A 17,345-nucleotide genomic window follows, 5' to 3' on the forward strand; every position below is an offset into this window, starting at 1 on the left:
AAGATAACCGCCAGTTTAGGTTAAGCACTCCAGTCACTTCAGTGATCGTGTAGAGTCACACGTTCTTTTCAGCGGTCTTGAAATCAGGGATCCGCTGTAAGGAGGAAGGGAATGGGGTTACGGGGAGTGGTGGGAGGTGAGCAGCGCGGGGCCCATGGAGTCGTAAGCTTACCATAATATAGACCAATGTCAGTAGATATCGGTGGGGGCGGCGAGAATCCGGCCGGGTGCTCCTACCGTTCGGTATGCCTCGAGTACATTACGCGACTATATTGGCTAGTCAGTGTCGGGTGATACAAGCTCACGTGCCCACGGGACTGCAAAGTAGTACAAACCGAGCATGTAACTGCGGCGGCCATCTTAGAGTGGTGATCTGAGACTAATTGTGCAATTAAAAAGCAGCGCAAGTGAAGGGCAAAGTTAGGTGACAGTGAAACCAGCCCAGTGACTTATTTACAGAGCATGAAAATACTACATATTTAAGTATAAAAAAGCAAATTCGTAATTGGTACAGGATGAGGATATACCACAAGCTCTGTATTCAAAGAGTTCATGGGGTCAAGTCCACTTGCGGCAATCAGACTACAGCAGTGTAGTCCAATCCTCACTTCTGTTAAGGCCAGTCCGTATAGTGTCAAACTGGATGATGCTTTTTAGTTCTTCGCGGTTCAAAAGCTGAGCTAGGTTGCACCTCTTGGTGGTAATTTGACAACTTTAAGTATTGTCCATCGGATGTCATCCTCGGTGTGGTTCATTTCTGTGAAGTGTTCCACCAGTGGTGCGTTGGGGGTCCCGCACCTAATCCGACTCCTTTGTTCACAGATGCGGGTCTTTGCTCTTTGAATGGTCTGTCCCACATAAATTTTCTGGCATGGGCACAGTATTGCATAGACAACATTATTCGAATTACAATTAGAGAAAGATTTCAGTTCAACATTGACACCATTATGGCTGAAAGTGCGTGGCTCAATTGCAAACCCACAGACATTACATCCGCCACATTTGAAATGACCTAGCAATGGGGGAAAATTCCAGTTTGATTCAATAGTCGCTCTTGGTGTAGGGGCAGGTAATGCTGCTCTAACCAGATGGTCCTTGAGATTCTTGCTTTTGCGAAAGGCAAAGAGGGGTCTCTCTAAATTAATGGGACCTGCATTAATCGTAGCCCAATGCTTAAGAATAGACTTCCTGATTTTATTTGATATAGGCGAAAAGGTAGTAACACATGCAATCCTTTCAGATTTCTTACTCGCTTTAGGTGTCAATAAGACCTCTCTAGGGCAATACCAAGCCCTCTTTGATGCATTTTTAACCAACCTTTTCGGGTAGCCTCGGTGTTTAAGTTTATTGGATAGAATGTTGGCCTCCCTAAAGTAATCGGATTTGCATGAGCAGTTACGTCTTATCCTTAAAAACTGGGAGTATGGCAGAGAGTCCTTTAGTGCCCTGGGATGGCTGCTATCATAACTCAGGTGCGTGTTACGCTCTGTTGACTTCCTGAAAAGATGCGTGAGTAATTCACCATCTTCATGATAGATTGTCAGGTCCAGGAATGCAATCTGTGTTTCGTCATGCGAGAGTGTGAATTTGAGATCATCGCAATTGTTATTCAACCAGTGCAGGAATTGGTCTAGCGTATTGATGTCAGATTCCATATGAGGAAAATATCATCAATATATCGGCGCCACAACCCAATTCCTGAATGAAAGGGTTAGTATCACTCAAGATTGAGCCAGTTTCCAATGCGTCCATATAGAGAATTGCCAGGTTGGGGGCAAAAATAGCCCCCATGGAAGTCCCCTTTATCTGTTGATAATAGGTATTATCAAACGTGAAGAAATTCCTAGTCAAATACAACTCCAAGAGTTGAAGGATGAAAAGAGTTGGTATTTTATGTGGCCTTGGACGTGAGTCGAGCTTTCTCTGGATGACGAGTAGAGCCGCTGTCTGGGGGATGTTAGTATACAGCGACTCTACGTCCATTGTACATAAGGTATTCACTCGAGGATCAAAGGGACAGTGTTCTACTAGATTGACCATGGCCATGGTGTCCCTGACATAGCAAATGGTATCTGGCACAAATTCTTTTATGAAAAAATCAACAAGGGCACCAAATGGTTCGAGGACTGAGCCACAGGCGGAAACAATTGGTCTGCCTGGGGGGCTGTCAATGCTCTTGTGCACTTTTGGGAGAGTGTATATGACTGGTAGTCTAGGACTTTTTACATTAAGGAAATTAAACTCCTTCTTGCTCAGATATCCTTCACCACAGGCATCAGTAGTGAGTCTGAGTATGGTTTGCTGGATGTCTTTAGTGGGATTACCAGCGAGTCTTTGGTAATGGTCCATATTTGCTAGCTGGCGTAAAATCTCATTTTTATAGGAATCAATGTTCTGAAGAACAATCCCACCTCCCTTATCTGCACTTTTTATTATTAGTGAGGGGTCATTCTTAAGTGTGCTAATGGCATCCTTTTCTTCACGGGAAATATTGTAGGGAATAAACAATTTTTTCTTCTCTAGGGCTTGGAGGTCTTTCTGAACTAACTTTTCAAAAGTCATAACTTCGGAGGGAACCATGCTTGCAGAGGGCAAAAATGTCAATGGAGGGCGAAAGGGTGTACTAGGATGGTTGGTTGGTGTAGGATGTAGTTGGAAAAAGGCTTTTAAGCGGACTAATCTGAAAAATCTCAAGAGTTCCGTTTGTAGGTCCATAAAATTAGGACGAATCGTCGGAACAAACGATAGGCCTTTTTTGAGGAGTTCTAGTTCTGGGTTTTGCAAATTATGATCAGATAGATTAAAGATGGGAATAATCTCAGGTGTGAGGTGCGAGGAGACGTCCTCTATGGGATCTGGTACCTCATTAGGAACTACCATTGGTAAAAGTTGTTCCTCGTCCTGCGCTCTCCTGGGGGGTTGACCCATCTCTGAGGTTTCTTCACCCTGCCTCTTTGTGGGGATTGTTGTTGGCCTCTGCCTAAAAAATTTGGCTGGGCTCCACAACCGCGTCTCAAGTTACTGGACCCCTCGTCGGGATCTGAGTTGTCAGAGGATTCCACCGATGTGTCGGAGAATTCAACTAATGTCTGACGTTTATTGTAGCGGCCCCACGGTCAATTCTGGGGGTTAGAGTAAGCTCTATTGGTATAGAAATCTTTCCTCAAGTAAGGATAGGTGTTCTCGATATTATACACCTTGATATCTTTCTTTATTTTGTTGGCCTTTTTATTCTGCTCAATGCGGTTGAAATCTGCTACGGTTTTCTCAACTTGATCAAGCAGTTTTTTGCATTCAGCACTGAGTCGTTAATCTGTTTTAAAATATCATTTATTTCTTGTTCTAGAGATTTCAGTGTCTCTGTTGCTATATCTATACCAAGTGCCAACCAATGCCTTGTTATATAGGAACCACTTGCTCAAGACGAGGTAAGCCTGTAACCGGTCACTGCCCTCGAACTGCATGAACCCTCTCGGCAGCCCCTTCACTCACTTCCGACATTTCAACCATGGGGCCTGCTCCCTCAAGAATGGCACTCTGTATTTAGTCAACTATGCCTCTTTGCCTTAACCCGATTGTACGCACTTCGAACCATGGTCACCCCCGACCTTCACAATGTTATCTAATGCTCTCAATTCAGGTCGCACCGCAGCATGGTCACCCCCGACCTTCACAATGTTATCCTATGCTCTACGGTACAGGACTGTCCCCTACTTTCAATACATGGTGTTTTTGTATTTAATCTCATTCGTCTATTTAAATAAATCCTTGGTCCGGCTGGACAGGAGAATTATATAGCTACCATCGTGTTCTATATTATATTGATTTGCATTCTTTAATGTGCTCAGGACCTTTGTTTTTTGAAATATTAAACCCTAAGGAACTTTCTGGTTTGAAAGCACGGTTCAGCGTGTTACATAACACCACCAACCCAATTTGGAGCACACTTAGATCAGCAAAAGGAAATATTGCTTAGAAACATGCATAACCAAACAGCAGTGATCGGATAGTGAAACACCGCCATCCATACAACAGAAACATTTGGAAAGTCATCTCTGGACTACCAAATGTGCTGCAGTGCCATACACTAGGTCATTGTGCGTTATAAAAGTACTCATGTGTTCTTATATGACTTCTGAGCTAACCATTTTAATACGTAAAAGATTGCACAGTTTACAACAATGTTCATAGATTGGAAACAGTGCATTTTTATAAAATGAACCAATGAATAAAAAAAACTATTTTGGTGCCCTCTTCATTTCTAGAACTAGTAGCAGCCGAATCACAACTATTTTGGCATACCATCTTCAAAATGTTGCACAGGAAAAGGAAATATTCTAAAGGTTTCTTTTCATGCTGTATTTCTCAAGGATTTGGCAAAGTAAACGAGCTAGGTTAGCACTCTAGTCCTTTATTAGAATGGTGATCTTCAATGTCAGCTGTCATGGAAAATAAGTCATATAAATGTGTGTATTGTGAACATGATGCTTCCTATCAACCTTGCCTTTATGTTACTTTGCAGTTTTAACAATACACGCTACCATCCTCCTGCATGGATAATGTCCAATTTTTTTACTTGTACAAATTAGAACATGTTGTTGAATGTAGGACTATGTCATCAAATTAGTTTTGTATTATCAGTTACACCTTCAATGCGATGTGCAATTATGTGAAGTCATGCCAATAACAAAATTACAATCATTAATGGAAACTGCTTAGTAGTAGTGTCTCCAGATTTAAGAGTGTAGGGACTAAATTACAAAGGTTCTCCATGTTTGCTCTGCAGAGGGCTCAAACCAGTACCACAGAAAGGGCTGCACTCCTAATTCTGGAATACCAAATGTGCAATTGTTCTTGTAGGTGAACATTGAAATGGGGGGAGCTTCCTCATTCGTAAGGGAGTGCAGCTCTGTGTAAGTGAGGAAATCCCTTTGCCATGGCTCAGAGTCCTATTCCCAAAGCATGCCCTGTGGCAAAGAAGTGGCAGACATTGGTGAACATTCAGCAAGCCCCCTGTGTCCCCCCTGGGAAGAGTCATGGAGGTCTGATGAATCCCCTGAGAACCTAGTTTTTTTTCAAAATCTGTTTATTAGCAGGGTAATCAGAGCAGTTGTACAGTATCCATAGCATAGGTCATATTCAGAATAAAGGCAGCTCTAACGGGCTCAGTAATAGTGGGAACATTATACATTTTAACTTTTGTTGTGTTTTCAAGCAGGTAGACAACCCCTGAAGAAGTACAGAAATCCCTCCCGCCACCCACAGAAAAAGGTCCCACCCTATACACTCCTACTGTACGTATATAAACAGTAGTTAGTACCAGATCGCACCCAGCAAGTAGATCCATTCTAATATGCATTTTTACACAATCAGTCAGTGGCATAGGTAATAGTATCACGGGGTATCCCGCATCATAATCTAGTGCAAACATGGTTATGCATGGCACATGGAAGTCCATTAACAGCAATATATAGTATAATTTACGGTACTGAAATATCAGACTCCTCATCCCCCCCTGCCTCAAACCTCCCTAGTATAGTAAACCAGTCTAATGCGATCGGTGTTTTCCTGAGGCCTCTGCGTTCTTCACGCTGTAGCGCCTCACCTTCTGCTTTGCCCCAGCGTATCATTTCCGTTTTCCACAATTCGGGGTCAGGTGGTTTGGGAGACTTCCACCTCATTGTGATAGCACGTTTCGCAAGTAATATGGCTATATCAGCAAAACGTGTTGCTACGCTTCTCCTACGCGCTGCTGGACCCAACCCTAGGAGCGTGTATTCCAGTGTGAGCGTCTGTGGCAACGCACCTGCGTCCGTAAGCGAGTCATTAATAGTAGTCCAGAAATAACCCAGTTTGGGGCAGCTCCACAACATATGTGTCAATGACGCATCGTCTATAGCGCATCTGGGGCAGGTGTCGGTGGCAGTGGGGAACATTGCATGTAAACGGTGTGGCGTTAGGTATGCTCTATGCAGGACCATTAGTTGGATGAACTTAAATTTGGGGTTCCTAGCTACTTTTCTAGGGAATTGCAGGATCCGCTCCCATTCCTTGTCTCGTAATGGCCTCCCTATATCGCCCTCCCACTTGGTTCGTAGAGGTGCCAGTGAAACCGCCCGTCCCGTTCTGATGCTAGCAGTGAGCCATCTTGTCAGATGACTTCCCGTTCCCATGAGGTATTGCATCGTCAGTAAGGGGTTTGCGGGCGGTTCCACTCCCCCAGGCGCCCATTTCCCCAGTACATAGCGGCGGACGCCAGCATGCATAAGGAATGATCCCCCAGGTATGCCATGTGCAGTCCTGAAGTCTGTAAATGACAGCATCCGCCCGTCAGCAAAAAGGTCTCCTACGTGTGTCACACCTGCGTCGTGCCATGGCACCAGTTTTTGTGTCGTGCGCGGTCCCGACCCCAATGGTATACCCAGTAGTGGAACTGTGGGGGCATAAGATGACAGCGGAGTCGTGTACTTCACCGCCTTCCGCCAGTATAGTATTGCAAGCCGGAGAAGCGGTGAGGCGACGCTCTGCAGTTCCAAGTGGGGCAGCAGCAGGGCATGGATCCTCCCCTTATTTCTATCGTCTTCCACCATGTCAATCTCATGTAGGTTTCTACCAGCAAGCCAGTAGGCCAGCCATTGCAGTTGACATGCAAAGTTGTAGGCCCTGAAGTCCGGGACTCCCATACCTCCCGCGCTGGCTGTGAGCTGCAACTTAGCGAGGCCTATGCGCCTCCGCCCCTGTCCCCATATGAGTTCCGTGAGGAGCATGTCCAGTGTTTTGAACGTCGTGGCAGGGATCAGGAACGGTAAATTTGTAAAGTAGTAAATGAGACGGGGAAGCATCACCATCTTAGAAATGGCGATCCTGCCGGCCACCGAGAGAGGGAGTGACAACCAGAATTGTATTTGAGACTTGAGTGTCCTCATAGCCCTTCCAAGGTTGCCGTCAATCATCATTTCGGCATCCCTGTAAACCTGTATCCCGAGGTAACGGAAGGTGGTATCCGCCATCTGAAATGCGTGTGGCGCAAAGGGTAGTGGCGCAGTCGAGTCTGCGGCGGCAAAGGTAAACCCGTAGGACTTAGGTTCGCTTATGGTGAGGCCAGATAACAATCTAAAGTCCTCAAATATAGAAGGGATAGGGTCTAGGTCGCCTCGTAAGTCATTCAGGTACAGGATAATATCATCAGCATAGGCGGATACTATATTTGCCGTCTCACCCCTCCTAATTCCACGGTGGGGGGGCCACAGTCCGGAGTTTACAGAGCAGTGGTTCGAGCGCTAGTATGAAGAGGAGCGGGGATAGGGGGCAACCCTGCCTTGTACCCCTTGCTATATCTATGGGGCTCGAGATATGTCTGGATGTGCGCACCCGAGCTGTAGGGTGTGTGTAGAGCAGTTTGACCCTTGCTATATACTCCTGAGGGATTCCGAACCTCGCGAACACAGCGAACATGAAATCCGATCTGAGGGAATCAAAAGCCTGCTTCAGGTCTAATGAGATGCAACCTTCCGAGTCTAGAGCAGTTGGGTCACGTAGCATCAGCTGGGCCAAGCGTCTAAGATTCATGGCCGTGCTCCTGCCCGGCACAAATCCGCACTGGTCAGGATGGATCAGTTGCGGGATATGTTGTGCCAGTCTTGTTGCTAGCACCTTACTCAGAATCTTGTAATCGGTGTTAAGTAGAGATAAGGGTCTGTAGCTGGAAAGGTGCAGCCCATCCTAACCCGGCTTCAAGAGGGAGGTTATCAAAGCTTGAAGGGAGGACTGCGGTAAGCAGTCGGTCCGTAGCGCTTCCAAATAAACGGCATGGAGGCGTGGGGCTAACAGGTCCATAAATGTGGTATAGAACTCGGCCGGTAAGCCGTCCGTCCCAGGGGTTTTATTTCCCGGGAGTGCTCGCATTGCCTGCCTAATCTCCGCGATAGAAATTGTACGCTTCAGATCGTCGCTCTGTCTGTCAGTGAGTTTGGGCAGCTCTAAATCCCGCATGAATCCCTCGAATGCAGTCTGTGAGAGGCAGTTGTGTGGGCTATAAAGCGTAGTGTAATAGTCCTCGAACACGGCATTGATTCCTATTTGAGTCGAAATTAGTATGTCATCTTGGTCTAGTACTTCTAAGATGGGATGGTGTACTGGGGAGTCATGTATGATACGGGCCAGTAGAGCGCCCGCCCTATCTGCCTGTGTGTGTTGTCTCGCTGTGTATTCCCTGTAGTCTAACAATCTCAAGTCTTCGAGGAGTTCAGCGTGTTGTACGTGTGCGTTTTGCAGTGGCGTGAAATGCGTGTCCGTGCCCGCAGCCTCCCATTCCAGTGTTGCCAGTCTACCCTCCACGTCTTTCAGATCTGCAATGACTGCCCTTCTCATGCCCACTCTAGTGGCCATCGCCTCCCCTCTGATGAAAACTTTAAAGGCATCCCATTCTAATTGTCGGGAGCTGGCAGTGTTAGTGTTCGTGTCAAAATAACCCTCTATGGTATCCACCATAGTGGACTTGAAGACGGCATATTCCAACAACTCCGTGGGCAATCTCCAAGTCGGGATTGGGGTCGTCTGCCGGCCCCATTGCCAAGACAGTTCAACTGGATTGTGATCAGATAGGGTCTTTCCCATGTGTTGGGCCTGAATAACCGATCCTAGTAAGGAACAGGAGCAAAAAATTCGGTCTATCCTGGTGTGGAGCCTGTGCGGAGGGGAGAAAAAGGTATATTCCCTGTCCCGGAGATGTGTACTGCGCCATGCATCTGCTAGGTCCCATCCCTCCGCCCATTGTGTCACCGCATCCGCCTGTCGCCTGCTTTCCGTGGCGTGTAATGGGGGGTGTGATCTGTCCAGAGCAACATCCAACACAGCATTGAAGTCCCCTCCAACCACCCAGTGGTGTTCCGCCCAATCCGCAAGGACCCCGTTGACATTGATCAAAAAATCAGATTGTCCAGAGTTTGGAGAGTATACACAGCCAATCACAATAGTAGCCCCATCCAGTAAGCCCTTCACAAATACATATCTACCCTCCTTAACAATTCTTTGCTCCAGCGGTTTAAAGGGGACAGAATTACGGAGCCAAATAGCGGCTCCCCTAGAGAATGCAGAATAGGATGTAGCGAAAAATTGGCCCTTCCACTTCTTATGTAGTTTCAGACTTTCTGCACAGTTCAGGTGTGTCTCTTGTAAGCAGGCCATCATAACGCCCCTGCGGTTCAGCTGGGCGAGTATCCTGTGCCGTTTATGGATCGAGCCCATTCCCCGCACATTCCAGGTGCACAAACTATAAACATTAAGTGGCCCCATGACTGGTCGTGTAGCGCGACATAAATGAGTGCGTGGGCGCACGGGCCTGGTACTTCTTATTGCGAAAAAGGAGTGTCAAACAAACAGTCAATCCCCGAATACTAAGGTCCCCAGGTCAACGGGCTCGAGGTCCAAACCATGATGCCCAACAGGGGCAGCAGTCAAACAGTTCCATGTGCCTGCGGTGGGGGGCGCAGACTACTAGCGCCTTACTTTCACTGGCCTGCGATGACACGGCGGCCCTTAGCAAATCAATCCCTCAAGCAACCCACCTGTGTGCGAGTAATAATACAGTCAGGCAATACATTACCACCCGGAGTGCAGACACGATGGTGATGTTAATATTCTTCCGCAGTCTGCGCCGTGATCTTAGGGAAGAGTTGTATGCTGGCCGCCGATCCTGACATTTCTGTGTGCATGTCGGAGTTGCAAATCAGGTCTCTGGCTGTGCCCGCGTCATGGCCGGCAAGTGCCTCCTCTGTCAATTGCATCACCGGAGCGGGGCCCGCTGGATGGTTCGTAGCGACTTCATCCGTCGGGGTTGTCCTCTGCGGCGGGGCTCGTCCTGTGTCCGATGTGGCACTCCGCCGATCCGATTGATTCCGACGGCCTTTTCCCCTATCAGCCATAAAAGGGTCCTGCGAGGTTGGCGGGGATAACGTCACCTCCATCCACTCTGCTGCTTCTTCTGGCGAGTCAAAGAAATATGACTTGTTGTTGTGTATTATCTTAAGGCGGGCAGGGAACAGAAGGGCATACTTTAAGTCTCTTTCACGCAGCTTGCGCTTCACCCCCAGGAAGGTGGATCTGGCACGCTGTACCGTGGGCATGAAGTCAGGATACACGGAGATATTCTTGTCTTCATAGCGAATCGGAGCCTTCTCACGAGCCACGCGTAGCACAGTATCGCGGTCCTTGTAGTGGAGGAGGCGTGGGATTAAGGGACGTGGGGGCGCACCCGGTTGCGGCGGCTTGGACGGTATTCTATGCGCTCTCTCGACGCTGTACAGGGCCGTAAGATCTTCTGGACCCACCAGTTGACGGAGCCAGTCTTCTACAAATTGGGTAGGGTTCCTCCCCTCACTTCGTTCTGGAATGCCTAAGATGCGGACGTTGTTGCGGCGGGCACGTCCTTCCGCATCGTCCACCTTGTCCCATAACTGTCTGAGCTGTTTTTCCATACCCTCCAGTTTGGACGAGTGCTCCGTTTGTTGGGGTATGAGGTAATTCAGAGCAAGTTTCTGTTCGGAGACCCTCTCTGCAAGTTTATTGTGATCCGCTCTAAGCAACGAGAGTCCCGTCGCCATGCTGTCAATACGCGTTTCCAACGCCTCCCGCGTGGCTCGTATTTCATTGAGGATAAGATCCAGTTTGGCGTCCTTTGACCCCTTTCCAGTCGGCGGGATAGCGTCCATATTCGAGAAGGAAAGAGGGTCCTCCGAGCCGGTAGATTGCATGTCCGTCGATGCACGGGGGTCCTGGGCCCTGCCCCTGTGTCGTCCCATCGACCTAGTATTCAGATCGGCGTCTAGGCGGCCGCGTGCCGTCCGTCGGTGATAAAGCCCTCTGGGCACTGCTATGTACGTCGTGGGTCTCCACGCGGCCACTGGTGTCAGCTGGGAAGGCTATAGGAGCGTCGTCCCCCTGGTGATAGATGGGGTCAATAGCGATGGAGTTGAGGCGGTATGCCCGGTCTGTGTGGTGGTAATCCGTGGGGGGAACCTCTGCGTAGCTGCCACGGTGACTGTGGCGCGATGGCAGGTATGGGCGAGCGGCTGTAGGAGGGGGGGGGACCGCCAGAGGCAGAACAGCAGAGTGGCGCTTCTCCCCCGTCCCAGTGAAGGCGGCCTTGCAGTCAGTGGTTTGCCACGTGGGCCCCCGTGCAGCCGGACTCCTCGATGCTGTCCTGGGTCCACAGAGGCAATGTGGCTGCGGGGGTAATGTTGGCGCATCGCCTCTTCCCCAGATCCGTGTTTCCCCCCTTGTCCTCAGGAGCAACCGGTGATGCCGGCGCCCTCCGCGTCTCTCACCAGGCTGCTAGTGTTCAAAGTGGAGGCAAAATGGCGCCCACGTCGTCTCCTCGGTATTAAGGCCGGCCAGGCTACCGCTGGACGTCCCACGTAGCTGTAGGAGATCACAGGGCTCCAGCGTCTCCCCCCTAGCACACCAGCGTCTTCCCCGCCGGGCGCAGGCGCCCTCGCAGCAGTCCAGGGGGTGCAGCACGGTCCGGCGTGCCTCCGGCCGCAAGCCGGGCAATCAGGGCAGGGCGGGTCCCGGTGGTCTACCGGCAATTGGGGAGCCGGTCCGGCGACTGCAGGGTGATTCGCCGGATTCCCGGTCGCGATGCACTCAGTCCCGCGCCCTACCTCACTCCCGGTGTCTCGCCGGCGGCCCGTCGGCAGTCAGCGGCAGGCAGGTCTCAGGTCCAATCGAGGCCGCGGCTTCCCTCAGCACAGGAGGCCCCAGTGGTCGCCGCAGCTCATCAAGGCGGTAGACGGCGTCCGAGGAGGGTAGCTCGTCACCACTGCCCGCCGCTCGTCTGGAGCAGGTCCGGGGTAAAGTTTGAGGTGGTTGCACAGAGGGTAGATAGGATTATTAGCGAGTATTAAAGGGCTACGTACGGAGCTGCAGCACTACACGTCCGCCATGAACGGCTCTTGGCCACGCCCCCCCTTGAGAACCTAGTTAAGGGGGAGTGCAATCCTAGATTACACTATGAAAAGAGGAAGTGTCCCTGGATGGACAGATGCAGACACTGAACAGTAGGGGGCATATTTACAAGCACCTATCGCCATCACACCGTCCCTTTCAGAGACATTGTGATGGCAATAGGGGCCTCGCCTTATTCACAAGGCAGTGTTAAGCCACTTAACGTGGCTTAAAGCTGCTTTATAAATAATGGCCCCTTTCACACTATGCTTAGCGTGAAAGGGGAGGGCAATGGGTGTTGCTGTGGGCGTTCCACCCATTGATTCTGATTCTGACGCTGCCTCCTATTTACAATGGAGGCGTAAAATAGGAGGCAAGGCTAGAATTAAGACCAGGGAAAACCTGGTCTTACCCTGGCGCAACAAGGAGAAAATTTTAATTTCTCATCGTTTTTGCTGTTTTCATGTTTGCTGCGTTGTGTAGCACACATGAAAACAGCAAAAGGCCAATGATTGTTTATGTACAGGAAGGGCACACTTCCTGCACATACACAATCATTTTTTGAAAATGCCGTTTTACTATTTCTATGTAGCACACATAGAAGTGACAAAACAGCATTTAGAAAGGTTGTTTATGTGCAGGAAGCATTTTTCTAATAACCATATGACCTTCTAACACTATTGCTAAATTGAATGCAAAATTCACGTAAAAAAAAAAGAATCTGCCTAGTATTGTTAACTTTTGTGCTGTAAATATAGGTCTCAGCAGTTACACTAGTTATTTAACTTCATTTTTCATTAAACTGTTACATGACAGTGTTGTCTGGTCGCTGTTGTATCCTCTGAAGGCAGCATTTTACACTCTCCCTTGTCTCATCAAACCTTGTCTTTTTGTGTCCCCAGGAATATACTTTGGAGAAAATACAAGTGCTACAAATGAGCAGAAGACCAGTAGAAACTGCATCCTATCTCAGAAACCAATATAGAAAAACTAAAACTGTACCTAGCGAGCACTTGGGCAGTTTGTTATCTCACTGCTCAGACACTCTGTCGAAGGAGACACGAAAGCCGAATTTTAATCAAACTGCCACTTTTAAAATTGTGTAAAATTGTATTGTGTGAATTTGGACCTGCGCTTTTTAAAATATCGAATTAGTCATTAGCACACTTGTCTGTTACCTGCACCCACTGCAGCATACACGCGCTCGATGCCTGCCGACTTAAGGGCAAGGCACCGAGCTTCAGGGAATCTGTAGCGGCCATCTTGGGGCGGGACAGAGCGGTGAGAGCGCTCTAGTGTCTGGGATAAAAGGAGCCCTCTGACAGAGTTTTTCAACCTAGCGAGCACTTGGGCAGTTTGTTATCTCACTGCTCAGACACTCTGTCGAAGGAGACACGAAAGCCGAATTTTAATCAAACTGCCACTTTTAAAATTGTGTAAAATTGTATTGTGTGAATTTGGACCTGCGCTTTTTAAAATATCGAATTAGTCATTAGCGCACTTGTCTGTTACCTGCACCCACTGCAGCATACACGCGCTCGATGCCTGCCGACTTAAGGGCAAGGCACCGAGCTTCAGGGAATCTGTAGCGGCCATCTTGGGGCGGGACAGAGCGGTGAGAGCGCTCTAGTGTCTGGGATAAAAGGAATCGGCCGTACTCCGCGATAGCGGACGCGTTTTGAGCGGATGCGCCTCGTCTTCGCCGGAGTCCAGCCAGAGTCAGCCCGTCTGTGCCCGTCCGGGCCAGGCCGGGACTTAGGGCTCAGAACGCTGCCCGTTCTGTATTGCAGGTACGATGCTCACTCGTGAGTCCCTCAGGGCGCTACGCCCTGCCAGACATGATAACTGTACAACTCTGGATCCAATGCGTGCTGGAACACAACTTTGTCCTGAATGTTCCCTTCTCCTGTCAAATTTCCAGCCTTATCCTGATATCTCGCAGGGCCCCCCTCATCAAATCCATCGGCAAAAAGATTGTCCTAGTAATTTTACTTTTTATGTGGTTAATTGTCGTTCATTACCACAACACAAACTAGACATCTTCCATCTTCTAATGGAAGAGAAGCCCAGTGCGATATTTCTCACAGAGACCTGGCTCCATGACAGTACAGGTCCTGATGTCGCTATGGCACTCCCCCCGAGCTATGCTATTGTAAGGAGAGATCGCGTGGGCCAAATAGGAGGGGGCATTGCCATTATTTATAGCAGAGATTTCGTATGCAATTTCGAATCTGTAGATATTCCTAATTGCGAAGCAGCACTTTTTAAAATTATTCTTAGCCCCAATTTCACTTTCTCTGGCTTACTTATTTATCGTCCACCAGCCAATAACCCCTCATGGTCTGAGAACTTGGTAAATTTTATTTTACCTTACCATTTAAAGGCTCAAAATTTTACAATACTTGGGGACTTGAATCTCCATCTGGAGGATAAGAACAATACGACGTGCAAAAATCTTATTGATGACTTCTTGGCGCTGAATATGACACTGCGTAATAAGGGCCCTACACATAAAGCAGGACATTTGCTTGACCCCATCATTTCCAATATGGAAGAATTATCATGGTTAAACACGATCCCTATCTGTTGGTCAGATCATTTCCTTGTACTTTTCACTATCTCTCTTCAATCCACTAAACGTCCCTCTATTACTCCTTCTGAATCTTTGAGGAGAAATTGGAAAAGTTTAAACCTAGATGATCTAAATAGTGCATTAAACAAAGATCTCCCATGTCTGGATGGAGACATGGAAAGCATAGCTGAGGCCACACAGATATGGCTAAGTGATGCAGTCGATGCCTGTTTGCCCTTATCGCGCTGCAAGGGGAAAGCACATCGTCCTCCGGCCCCCTGGTTCACAGAGGCCCTCAAGAAAGAAAAATCCACTTGTAAGAACTTGGAGAGACAGTGGCGTAAAAACTACGAAGGGCACCAAAAAGAGATCTACCGTAGGGCTAGAAATAGCTATCATTCGGCATGCATGAAAGCTAAAGCATGCTATGTCACTACGACCATAAACACAGCTATTAATAAATCCCAGACTCTTTTTAACACGGTGAAGGAATTGGCTGGAGAAAATACAAGAGCGGATGCTCTCCCTCTTAGTACTCAGCAATGCCAGGACTTGGCGTCCTTCTTTACTGAAAAGATTGAGAAGATTGTCTCTAATATCGATAAAAATAGCACCACCTCTTCTAATCAAGAAGACACTTCTCAAATCTCTAAAGGCAATTGTCACCTTGAAGACTGGCCTCCCATTACATCGGATAAACTGAGGAAACTGCTTAAATCCATTAAATCAGGATCTCCTCGCGATCCTATTCCAATCAGCATCATCAGCCAACTGGAGGATTCCACCCTGATGCCCATTATAGAGATACTCAATGCATCTATAGAACAGGCCTCTGTTCCTGCTCTATGGAAACATGCCATAGTTAGCCCTTTGCTGAAAAAGCCAGCTGCCGATCCTACGATATTGGCCAATTATCGACCAATAGCGTTGCTTCCAGCCTTTTCTAAAATGTTGGAGAGGCATATTCATGAAGTTCTCTCCACATTTGTGGAAAATAATGAATTACTCCACCCGTCTCAGTCCGGTTTCAGGAGCGGCTTTTCCACCGAAACCGCCCTGCTTGGGATCACGGAAAAAATCCGAGAGCTCAGAGATGATGGCCAAACGGTGGCCCTGGTCCTATTGGACCTAAGCGCGGCCTTCGACACCATCTCTCACTCCAAACTGCTTATCAGGTTGGGGGAGAGTGGTGTCGAGGGCAAGGCGTTAGAATGGATTAAATCTTATCTATCCCTACGGACCTTCCAGATCATCTCCTCTGAGGCCTGCTCGGACGTTTTCTATTCTCCCCATGGTGTACCACAGGGATCTATTCTGAGTCCCCTTTTGTTTAATTTGTACCTCCGCCCATTAGCCTACCTTGCAGAGAACTCTGGTCTGGTTTTGATGACCTATGCAGACGATTCTCAGATTCTATTTTCACTATCTAAATCTGACCCGTCTGTTCCTTCTACACTTAAAACAGGCCTCCATGAAATTTTCTGCTGGATGTCGGCCAACCAACTTAAATTAAATGGGGAAAAAACGGAGGTCCTTCTCCTGGGGAACAGTAAAGATCTCTGGAGCGACTCCCATTGGCCGACCTCACTAGGCAAGCTCCCGACCCCAGTCTCCCAGGTCAGAAATCTCGGGGTCATCATTGATGACAACTTATCCATGGCGCAACAAGCAAATAAAGTGGCTGGCACTTGTTTTACTATTCTCAGATGGTTACGCAAGATTGTCTGGATGTTACCACCGACCACCCAGAAGACCGTAGTCAATGCCTTAGTGACATCTCGGCTTGACTACGGTAACATCTTGTACCTGGGTGCAAACAAAGCAGTAATAAGACGCTTACAACTGGTGCAAAATACTGCGGCCAGACTACTTTGTAGAATCCCGAGATATGCCAGGATCACCAAACATCTTAGGGACCTGCACTGGCTCAGGGTCGAAAATCGGATTCGCTTTAAAACCCTGAGCTACCTTTTCAAAATCAAAGCAGGGACTGCTCCCAAGTACATTCAAGCTCTCGCCAAGCCTTACCTACCCAACCGCAATCTTCGCTCAGTTACATCAGCGAACTTTGCGGTACCAAGGATTAAACGGGCTAGAATGGGCGGAAGATCCTTTTAATTTCTGGGTCCAACTCTTTGGAACACACTGCCCACTGCAATACGCAAAGAAGAAAACTATAGGAGTTTTAGAAAAAGTGTGAAAACCTGGCTGTTTGACAAATAATTTGCTGTCGGACCTGTTTTTCTTTAGTTGTGCTCTGTGTCTATGCTGCTTCGGCGCCGGGAAACCCTTTGTGGGTAGCTGTGCGCCTTATAAATGCTATAAAATAAATAAATAAATAAAATAAACCAAAAAGGAAACGTCGCAAATAAACAGGAGACTGTCGGGACCAGTTTAGTACAAAGATTGCCTACTAAAGAGCTTGATACGGCAACACAATCATGTAACAGATTTTTATTTGCAATACCACATCAGCAACGTTTTGAGCAGAATAGCTTGGTGAAGTAGAGCTTGGTGCTGGACAACAGGTGCAGCTTGGTGGCTGAGGACAAGTCGGGGAGAGGGGTTGGCCTAATGGCTAGGGCGCTCGACCTCTTATCTGGGGAACCGGATTCGAGTCTCGGCAAGGATGCGCAATATCCTGTGATTCTGGGCAAATCCCTTAATATCCCTGTGCATAACAAAAATGAATGTGTCCTCATGTAATGCAACTGGTGCTCGTGTAAAGCGCTCTGATACCCAATACCTTTGGGCCAAGTAGGCGCTATATAAAACTGTGTTAAAAAAATGTAGAAGTTAAGAATGTCTCTAACATAAACAAGTTATAGAG

At 48.0% G+C, this 17,345-nt stretch overlaps 1 protein-coding gene across 1 annotated transcript in view; it reads left to right on the forward strand.

The window, feature by feature from the left end:
• Positions 1-17,134, forward strand: part of CCDC197 (coiled-coil domain containing 197) — a 263,835-nt gene extending 246,701 nt beyond the window's left edge. The window contains exons 9-10 of the mRNA XM_078662296.1: positions 12,846-12,945; positions 16,864-17,134. Coding sequence (XP_078518422.1) covers positions 12,846-12,945; positions 16,864-16,913 — 150 coding nt within the window. The 3' untranslated portion in view covers positions 16,914-17,134. The remainder of the gene's footprint in view (positions 1-12,845; positions 12,946-16,863) is intronic.
• The last annotated feature ends 211 nt before the right edge of the window (positions 17,135-17,345 follow it).

This window comes from Lissotriton helveticus, chromosome 9 (genome assembly GCF_964261635.1).
Source record: "Lissotriton helveticus chromosome 9, aLisHel1.1, whole genome shotgun sequence".
Classification (NCBI taxonomy): Eukaryota; Metazoa; Chordata; class Amphibia; order Caudata; family Salamandridae; genus Lissotriton; species Lissotriton helveticus.